The sequence below is a fragment of the Orbicella faveolata genome, unplaced genomic scaffold (genome assembly GCF_042242905.1).
Source record: "Orbicella faveolata isolate gen_17 unplaced genomic scaffold, um_ofav_v1 contig_46, whole genome shotgun sequence".
Lineage (NCBI taxonomy): Eukaryota > Metazoa > Cnidaria > Anthozoa > Scleractinia > Merulinidae > Orbicella > Orbicella faveolata.
The window spans coordinates 31959456-31969784 of record NW_028301576.1 but is presented as its reverse complement, the minus strand read 5'-3'; the positions used below and the strand labels follow the sequence as shown (position 1 = coordinate 31969784).

The following is a 10329-nucleotide window of genomic DNA, read 5'->3' as shown; positions in this document are numbered from 1 at the left end:
GACTGTTTTGCGTTGTAAATTGGCTACTTAAGAAATTTTTTTGCGCTAATAAATTGAATTGCTTTGTTCTCTCTCATTCTTTCATGCCAATCATTTCAAGGAGGTGGTAGAGCATAAACAATGGTGTGACTACAGGCAGATCTTTTTCGCCTTGTGCTTCGTACCCATGGTCACATTCCGTGCTCGTGTATCGCGTCTCACGAATCTATCATGCTGTCCACATTGAGAAAAAGAAGGGATTGCCCCCTTTGAGCAGTGACTAGAGCTAGTAACATTGTGAGCTTCAGAGTTAAACTCTTGAGAGAAATCTCGTTAACAGGGGACAAAGTCTTTAAGTAATGAAGAACTTGGTTTACATCCCAAACTGCTGTATAACGAGGCATCGCTGGGTGAGACTCAAATACTCCCTTTAGAAACCTAATAACTAAAGGATGTTGCCCAACTGGGATACCATCTATTGAAGGGAGTATTGAAGAAAGTGCTGAACGAGCAGTATTAAGGCTACTATAACTAAGACCACTGTTAAATAAAGTCAGTAGAAAGTCTATGACTTGGGCTAAAGAGGGACGAACTGTACTAATTTGTTCTCTATGACAGAAGTCAAGCCTTTTTTTGTAGTAGGATTGGTACTGTTTAGATGTGCCTTTCCTCCACGACTTAGGATAATCTTGGTAGCTTCTGCAGAAATGCCTTCCTCCGTAAGGGATTCCCCGATAGCTTGCGTGCAATTAGTTTCAGTTTGCCCTCCATGGGATGTGGTTGACTGGGCTTGCTTGGAAGATACAATGTCCCTCTTGTCACTGGTAACAGTCTGGGCTTGTCGAACAAAAGACTCATCAGCTTTGGATACCAAGGTTGGGTGGGCCAGACTGGAACAATTATGATCCCTTCCCCTTTCTCCATTTTGATTTTCTTTAAACAACGAAGTATCAGGCTAAAAGGAGGGAAAGCATAAAATTGTTCTTGAGACCAAGAGCAAGAGAAAGCATCCATGAATTGTGCCTCAGGGTCTGGCCTCCATGACACATAACGTGAAACTTTTCTGTTAATTCTAGATGCGAAAAGATCAATGGATGGCATGCCATAGGTCTCAACAATGCTGTGGAAAATATTTTCACTGAGAGACCATTCTGTGTTATCATTAAATGTTCTAGATTCCCTATCAGCATCAACATTTTCTTTACCTGGTAATGAGATTGCTGTCACCCAGATATTTCTCTGGATGCACCAGGTCCAAATTTCAGGTGTAATCTTATTACATTCCAAAGAATGAGTCCCACCCATGGCATTTATGTAAGAGACAGCAGTGGTATTATCTATGTAAATGTTAATATGACAATTTGTCATTGAGTGGCAGAACGATTTCAAAGCAAAAAAAGCAGCAAGTGTTTCTAACTCATTGATGTGACAGTTAGACTCAGTTACAGTCCATCGACCTCCTGCTTTATCTCCCTTGCACACGGCCCCCCACCCTTCTTTTGAGACATCAGAATACAGGGAGAGTAATGGATCCCCATGGGATATCCACTTAAACGAGCTCTCAACATTTTTGATCCACCACTTGAGGTCTATGACTGATGTGACTGACAATGTCATTACAGAGTTGTAGTTTCCCCTACTTTCTTTCAGAGCTTTGATTTTGTCTATTTCTAGACTTCTATAGAAAAGCTGTGCATATTCAACACCAGGGAACATAGAAACCATTAAACCTATCACTTCTGAGACATCATGAATTGAAACATGAGTTTTTGTCAATACAGTTAAACATTTCTGTTTCAGCTTTTCAACTTTCTCTGGTGTTGGTCTCACTGTCATCTTGAGTGAGTTTAAGATAAAGCCCAAAAATGTTAACTCATGGCTGGGTACAAGAATTGATTTTTCTTGATTTAGAAGAAAACCCACTTTGGTGAAAAGGTGGACAGTGTCCTGAACATTATTACTGCAGTCATTAAATGAGGGCCCTTATAAGTATGAATCATCAATGTAGCCCACATTTGTGTGTCCCATTTGCCTTAAGGTGGAGTAGACAGGCTTAAGCAATTTCGTAAACAGTCGGGGAGCAGAAGCAAGACCATTAGGGAGGCAAGTAAACTGAAATAACTTCCCCTGCCAGGAGAACTTCAAATATTTTTGGCATTTCTCATTGATTGGAACCGAATAATATGCATCTTGCAAGTCTACAGATGCCATATAACATCCAGGTGTCATAAGCAAGATTGCTGAAGTTAAGCTTTCCATTTTAAAATGATGGTTGCTAATATATTGATTTAAGGTCTTCAAATTGAGAATGAGCCTATACCCTCCAGTCTTCTTTTTACGAAGAAATATAGTAGAGAGAAATTCTCCATGACAGTGCTGTGATTTCACAATGACCCCCTTTGTCAGAAGTTTGTCTAATTCTGAACTGATAATCTGTGATTCTTCCGAATTAAAAGCGATTTCCTTTGGGGGAAGCATTTGTACAGGAGGGCAGTCAACAAAATCAACATTAAAACCCTTGAGGGTTTTGAGAATCTGCGGATCAGAAGTCAATTCTCTCCATTCAGGAAAATATAATTTCAATCTACCTGCCGTTTGTCCTGGTTCTACAAGGCATAATTTTTGACTTACCTCAGGTAAGTCCTCAGAAGCTTTGTTTACTTGCTTTGACCCTTCGACTTGGGAAACTTGTCTGAATTCTGTGTGGCAGAACCGCGACTTGCGGTCTGTTGCCAGCCTAAAAAATGCTTCTGACTTCCTCTTGCTCAAAAAAATTTCCCTCTGCCACCAGACGATTGGCTTTTGTATCCAAAGTTAGAGTGGGTCGGGCCTTTATGACAAGTGACGGTGGAAGTAGTTACTTTCCGGCCAACACAGTTTACTTCGGAGATATCCTTGACTTGCTTCGACAAGTCGTCTCCGAAGAGTTCAGCTGTCACTGTTGTAGACGCTGAGCAAAGGTGTTTGTAATCCGTGTGTAGGTCCGGTTTTATGAGCTCTTTCCTTCTATTATTAAGCTCGGTATTTGCATGTGCCAAAAGAGAAAGGCTGTCTATTGCCTCTTGGGCGAGCACTTTCCCGCCATTTATCTCATTAACTCGTTTCAAGATGGCGTCAGTGACGCGAGCAAGAGTTGTCATGCCCTTAACGACAGACGTTTGCACTTTTTGGAATTTCAAGTCTTGCGACCTGATGGTGGAGCTGAGGTTATCCCAAATCAGTTGGTTAACTTGAACTTTCGTCAAACCTTCACAGTTTTCCGGCTGCGGATATTTGTTTATCTTCTCTTGCAGCCGTTCTTCTAACATGCCGTCTCGCACGAGACGCGTCACAATTTTAGCGAGCTCTTCATGGATGGGATGGGTCCCGTCTCCTCCGACTTCAGGTCATTTTGAACAGTTTTAAGGAAGTCTCCAACTGATTCGTCGACTTCATGTTGCTTTCCATTGCCATGTTCTTTGGCATCAGACAAAAGGTCATTGACCGAGGCATCAACATCCATCTGCTCGCTCGGTGAAGACGATTTTCCCGCCTTCTGGCTGGGTTTGTCTTGTGAGGGGTTTGGCAAGTTATTGTCATTTAAGTCACCCTCGGTGACCTCCTCACACACATACCTCTCAAGGGTTTGTGTTAGGGCCGTGGTCAATGACTTGGCCATCCAGGAAAAGCCGTGTTCCATAGATTTTTGCAAAGCACTGATCTGAGCGCTTGCCATGTCTTCATTGTGTTGACGGGAGTCAATTATGACCTTTTTCCCGTCTTTATCATTCCCGTGTCTCGAAGACTTGGAAGGTCTCTCCTAGTACCGGGTGTATCTCTACATGAATTTCTTTCGATGTTTTAGTAGGCGAATCAGGCGGCATTGTGTGTGGCAAAAACCAAGTTTTCGCAGGACAGAAAAGACAATCCGTTCACAACAAAGGCAACAACGCACTGAGTTCACGCAGGCGCAATGCTATCTCATGTGATCCCTCTGTGGGTGACAAGGTGGAATAATGGTGGGATAGCGTATTTTGTCGGAAAGTTCTGCATTTCCATTATCACACACCACAGATCTGTATGGACTTGTATTTTTGTAAGCTTTGTAGATGTTGCTGGGTACATTACACATATTGTGTATTGCTGGTAAACTAGCTATGGCTGAGCGTACTTCAGCACTAACAAAATGGTTCATTGGCTCATTTACATAATTTAGCAACGAGAACTTGGAAACTGTATTGAAAATTGCAATCTGGTCTTCGAGACCAGATGATGATGCTCCAAGTTCATCTATTCCATCAAGGATTGTAGTTTGGCCTTCCACGAGAACGCTGGTGAGGAACATCTGGCATGCTTTCACGATCGCGTTGGGCAATGCATTATGTAAGAACTCCACCTATGGCATAAGCCTGCTGTATGGCAAGTTGATACCTCTGCTGCATGGCTTGATGTAATTTTCCAATGACCTAACAGGTAATAGTCATAATATTTAATTCCCTGCTTGTGTTTTGTGTGGTTTGAGGTTATTCAAAGTCAAAACAGGAGGCCAAACTATTTAAATAGAAAACCTCACTGCAAAGTTACAAAAATCAAATCAAATCTCAGACTTATCCAGGGTTAGCTTAATCGGGTTTTGAACAACCCGGCCCGGGAGCTCCTCTTTTAGGCTTGGCTAAATCTATATATTATTTAATTAGGAGCAATCAAAATACAGCAGACAAACTTTGCTGTTGTCTGCATGCAAGCCAAGTGGCTTATCAGAGTCACACTTATCTATGGTTTCAGTAACAGTTTCAGTTCTGAATTTGTAAAATTATTGTAAGGCACATTGGGTGTGAGCTAATGAGCCCTGTAACAATTTGAATTTTATGTTAAATATACTATTGTTTTTAATTATTATACGTAAATTAAATCCTCATATCCAGCCATTTCAAGAAGGTAGTTCAAAGCTTGTGGAACAATGGCAAAATGTATTCTAGGTTATAACATGTAAGTGTTCATAAATACCTAGAATCTGTGAAGACGGCTGATGACGGGCAATTTCAATATAAATGTTTTGGGATATAATATTGATGAGCTGCTGTAAACGTTGATCAATCTGCGGTGAAGTAGAACTGCCCATAATACCTTTGTCATTGTTGTATATACCTTTATGGGAGAATTACCAATTAGGGTTCCATGAGATTAAGTAGCAATTTACAAAAGAGCCAACCAATGTATTAACAGGATGATACAAATGTTATTTTAACACACTGAGATTGTGAAAAGTTTTCTACCTGCATTGCTGTGTCAGGATTGTCCTCAGTAGAGAGAAGTTCTGTCACATCATCATTGTCAAACTGTATAATTGAATTGGGTGCCATGGTGGTATTAAAATCACAATTTGCCAGATATGTTATATAAATGGCTGCTTTAACTGATGGATCTATAATAGGTGCCAAATGCTCCTTCAGATATTTGAATTCTTTGTTTTTTGCAAAGTTCACTTGCAGATTCCTTTGAGATTGAAAGTTTGTAAGCATCTCAGAGGTTTCATTTTATCTCGCTAGCCAACATGTAATAATTAATAAATCATGACAGCTTATATACCCAGACTCTGGTATTCTGTACATGGCTTGAGTTTGAATTGTAATAACTTATTAGTAGTTGCTTTACTCCATTGTGTCAAAGAATTAAGAACACCAGAAGTTCAAGTAACAACTGGACAAAAACTTTGTATCGAGATTATTTGCACCATATTGCAAACTTCTGTAACTGTTTTGAATATCTTCTCAAAAGAAATCATTTCTTACAACACTAAATGTCAAAAACAAAGTTTGAAGTTCATATGAAACACTTGAAAGTACCGAGAAAATGAAACTGATGATGAAATTTTACCTGTGATTGCACAATTTCTCTGAACTTTAAAATTCATTTTCTCAAGTTCCTTTGGAAAATTGTTTTTGGTGTTATTTCAGACAATTATTTATATCTTTAGCTTTGAGAAAATGTAAAAAGGATCTTAATATACTTAACATTGCATTGGTACAAGACTTTTTTCTACTAAAAACTGAGATTGCTCATTTCCCCATCAGATTTCATCTTAAACGTTTTAAAAAATTCAACATTGTACATCAACTCAGTCGATTAAGGTCATTCCTCACATTTGCATTGCGCATCCTTACTGCGTATAATTTATGGCGTCATTAGCGCATGCTCATGCACGCGCAAATTAAAAACATGACGGATTTGCCTTGATTTTGAGCTCTGTCAGTTGAAAAATGGCTCTAGCTCACCAACGAGCATGGGCACCCCAATTTTTTTTCCAGTCATTGTAATCAACTAATCATAAGCTTTGCGTGAGAAAAGACTGATTTAATTTCTATTGCTGAAAATTGAATAAATAAGAAAAATAGCAGATACACTGTGGTCTTTTCTATTTTGCAGTCGGTAACCACGTCAAGAAATTTGGTTCAAATTTTTAATCAAGGATTTAGCTTTCCATCTGAATCAAACTTAAAACGTTTATTTTTGTCCGACACATTGTATTGACTGTAGTTTAATGCGTGCTCTTATGAGTCCGGGGTCACAAAGATGTTACAATTACTGGGAACGCGTTCTTATGATAAGCATCAAATAATGCCAAAATGGGGCATTTTCAATACCTCACTGCTCCTTAATGAGCATGGGCACCCCCCTTTTTTATTTCAAAATTGAAGTTATCATATGACAAATATTCAGTGGACAAAAATCTATTGTCACTTTTATTTCAGAGGAATTACCTTAATATGCAAGGTTACCTTAGAACATTCCATCTTTTTCTGAACCCTCTGTTTCCTCTTTTTCACTCTGTTAGTGCTTGCTCTCTCTGCAGTCAAAGCAAGTTGAGAAGGCCACTATCAATATTTAAGGCCTTTTTAAGTTATGTGTTCCAGAAAATATCAGTTCCATAGCCTTCCCAGAGTGTTTTTTACTTATGTGACAAGGTCACTTTAGTTCATTTTCAGTTCTAATTTTCAAACTATTTTTATTAGTGTTGTGTTATTCTTCTTCTTACTATTTGGGTTATTTTCCTACATTAGTTTGGTTTCCTTACACACCTTAGTTTGGTATGTGTTGGTGATTCATTCCCACACGCTTCCCTTAGCTAAATCCTGTTGTGTAGGAGAAGTTACCTCCTAGTTTCCTTAGGTAAATCCTGTATTCGTGGGCAACAAATACACTCCCTAGCCTTATTTGGTTTAGAGTTATTCCTACAGTTTCCTCAAATCTGTTATAAATTGGCAACCATTTGTTTAGCAAATTCAGTTGATTCAGTTGGTTTATTCTGAGCGATACTAAAGCACTGGTTTAGTTCGAATGCTATATTCTCAATAACCCTTGGTATGTAATGCATTATTTTGTTTTGTACTTTTCTTTAAGGCTTTAGGTTTAGTTCGTTTCTTTTATTTCATTAGTTTCAATTAGCAGTCGCTTTTAGTTGCCTTTACTAGTTTTTGTTTGGTATTATTCCTCTAGCTTTCTTGACCTTTAATCAGCACAGCATGTAGCTTTATCTCTGTCCCTTTGTTTTATAGTTTTTGCTAGTAAATATTGTGTTTTTCGCTTACCACATATCCTTGTTGATTACTTGTGATTGTTTGCACAAATCCAAATTCATTTCTGTTCCTCTATATGTTTTGTAGCCTGTTTTTATCACTGTAATTACTTGTGTGACTAGTTTGTACACAGCTTAGCACTATTGTGTAATCCCGTAACTTGAACCTTTTTAGTTCTGTATTTCATGTAATACTCTACAAATGTCGACAGTTTTTGTCACACAATTTCCTGTTTCTGTATTTTTGTCATGCAATCTTCCTTTTTCAATTGTCTTGTTATTTGCACCCAATTACTTTGTTATTTCTAAGCTAAGTTATCTTATTTTGTTTAGTTTTACTCTTTATTAGCATTAGACTTATTTTAGTTTGTTTATTGTATTTCAGTGTTACTCGTTACCGTTTATTTTGTTCCTGTTGTTATTGTCTCCACTATTTTTGTCAATAAACTCGTAAATCGTACACTGGTATCTGTCATTTCTACATCAACCATTTTGGCCGTCCTACACTTAAGCCCTGTAACCCCTTCCCATAGTATTTTTTGCTTAAGCCATGTAAACTACAGTTTTCCCTTCACGCTTACTATCACAAATGAAGTTGCAGGATAATAGTAATAATAATAATAATAATAACGATAATAATAAAAATAAACAATAATAATAATAACAATATTTACGGAGGATATCACCAGCTAAGGATACGAGTAACCTGTACAAGTGCCACTTATTATTTTGTGACAGCTCATAGGCTCATAGTGTTCACTGGAATATAACTCATTAAATTCATTGAAAAGTCATTACAAAATGTATTGTTTTCTTAACATACCTGGTGTTGTATCCATTGGGATTGGAGACATTTCTTGAGGTGTAGTCATACTTTCTAAAAAAGAAATCATTTGGGAACAGTTGGACTCAACTGGCTAATTAGCATACCTGCTTTTTAAATTAAGTTAGTAGTGTGCATAGCTTAATGAAACAAGTCAATATTCCTCAGATAGCAGAAATGAGTTACAAGGTATTCCAAGAGCTCAGAGTATCTGAATTAAATGAAGTGAATGAAGAAAAAATGTTTTACCCCTTTCTGCTTGCCCTCACACCAAGCTTTCTTGGAAACTACGTGTCAAAAAGTGGCATGAATATTTAACTTAACACAATGGGCAAGCATTAGTACACACTTATTAGTATACACTTGTTTTTGAGAAAACCCAGAGCTGCATTTAAAATTACCTGTTGGGTTGGTGGGCTGGTCATTGGTTGAGGTTCCTGGGAAGAGGAATGAAAAATTTTCAAATTGTGCATAAATTCAGGGGTAGATCCACAAGTTTTCATAGGAAGGGGTGCTCCACTAGGGAATGGCGTAACTGACTGGTGAGGTAAACAAATTTTAAAAGCAAATACAGAGAAGGTTTTATCACAGAGGGGGATGCACACCCCCTGCATCCTCCCCCAAGATGTGCCCCTGACATTATTCAACTGTCACACTAAGAGCTAAATTCCCTTTTCATACCAACCTGTTGTGTCGGTCTCTTGTGTCTTGTTAATTACAGATGGTACTAGTAACTCCCTAGGGGGTACTTCAGTAGCTGGTAGCATATCCGTATCTAAATATGAAATGAATAAAAAATTTTCTCATCTGTATGGACAAGCATTACTATACGTAGCCTCGAGACTGCATTAATTAAAATTAATGAATTAAAATTAGTAACACTTTTCAATTGGGGGTATGTTATACGTCTGGTCCCTAATTAAAAAAGGTACTCTGGAGAGAAGTCAAGCAAAACATTTAATGGCTATTAAAACTTACCCAGGCTCTGACATTCAGATGAGGTCACTTGAGTTTTAATTTTGCCAATTGTGTCTGAAACTTTTCCAGTAAGCTCTTCAGCATCCTCCAAAAACGTAGGCGCGCTGGACTCAACCTGTCTCCAAAGAGCAATAAATTCACGGAACAAAATCTTCAGCAATTGAACGTACTCGTCCATTGTCGAAGAAAACTTTTTAAAGTCAGTCTTTTCAGTGAAACGGTTGGTTTTCTACCCATGTCCCAGCCAACAAAATCACGACAAATTGTTCTTTCAAATTTTTCAACCAATCACAGAAAGAATTTGGAAACAAATGTCTATGTGAAGTCCTAATCGTGATTAAGAAAATAAAGAAGACACAAATCTAGGTCACAAATAAATATCTACACTCATTTCTTGCCTAGAAATACGAATAAAAAGCCTGTTTCATGCTTTTTTTATAAAATAGTACATAAGTTTAAGTTACTGTGAAACTCAGACAACCGTGAAGGCGTAAACACTGATTTGAATTGCACATAAGCCGGTCTCGCTACTTTCCAGTGTTTAAGTGAGCTATATTTTGGCCAGCATGCTCGAAACTGAGCGTTCAATTATCCTTTCTATGTCCGTTTCACTGAAGACCAAGGTCTTCTTGAGTTAGTTTAGAGTCCCTGGGACTTGCAAATTCATCCAAGTTCTTGGAATATCGAACCTGAGGTCAAAATCAAGGTGGGCGTAGCGGGCCCACTCTAGTCGATGAATGAGTTTAACAGGGGCTATATTTCAGCCAGACTGCTCATAACCAAGTGTTCAAAATCAAGGTGTGCATAGCAAGGCCTAGTCACTAAGTGAGTTTAACAGGGGCTATATTTCGGCAAGACTGCTCATAACCAAGCATTCAATTATTTTTTCTCTGTCCATTTCATTGAAAACCAAAGTCTTCTCTAATTAGTTTAGAGTCCCTAGGACTTGCAAATATCACCCAAGCTCTTGGAAATTGACCCTGACTAGATCAAA

At 38.3% G+C, this 10329-nt stretch overlaps 2 protein-coding genes and 1 pseudogene across 2 annotated transcripts; all 3 read right to left on the bottom strand.

Moving 5' to 3' along the window:
• Positions 1–657: 657 nt before the first annotated feature.
• LOC149099765 (uncharacterized) lies at positions 658–1815 on the bottom strand. The gene has a single exon (XM_089276908.1). It carries the CDS (start codon positions 1813–1815, stop codon positions 658–660), a length of 1158 nt encoding a protein of 385 aa, XP_089133034.1.
• Positions 1816–2518: 703 nt separating this feature from the next.
• Positions 2519–4072, bottom strand: LOC149099764 (uncharacterized; annotated as a pseudogene).
• A 625-nt stretch (positions 4073–4697) lies between these two features.
• LOC149099763 (uncharacterized) lies at positions 4698–9262 on the bottom strand. The gene is made up of 5 exons (XM_089278392.1): positions 9043–9262; positions 8759–8794; positions 8358–8411; positions 6738–6805; positions 4698–5297 (listed from the first exon to the last, which is right to left on the bottom strand). Exons 1-5 carry the CDS (start codon positions 9122–9124, stop codon positions 5178–5180), a joined length of 360 nt encoding a protein of 119 aa, XP_089134518.1. The 5' UTR covers positions 9125–9262; the 3' UTR covers positions 4698–5177.
• Positions 9263–10329: the final 1067 nt, after the last annotated feature.

What these genes read in the sequence shown, in the direction of transcription:
- LOC149099765 (XM_089276908.1), bottom strand. Translation starts at nt 1,815, where the DNA reads ATGACAGTGAGACCAACACCAGAGAAAGTTGAAAAGCTGAAACAGAAA.
- LOC149099763 (XM_089278392.1), bottom strand. Translation starts at nt 9,124, where the DNA reads ATGCTACCAGCTACTGAAGTACCCCCTAGGGAGTTACTAGTACCATCT. An exon ending in CCAGCCCACCAACCCAACAG is followed by an intron (nt 8,412 to 8,758) that starts GTAATTTTAAAT and finishes TTTCTTTTTTAG; the next exon opens with AAAGTATGACTACACCTCAA. An exon ending in CCCAATGGATACAACACCAG is followed by an intron (nt 6,806 to 8,357) that starts GTATGTTAAGAA and finishes CTTTGACTGCAG; the next exon opens with AGAGAGCAAGCACTAACAGA.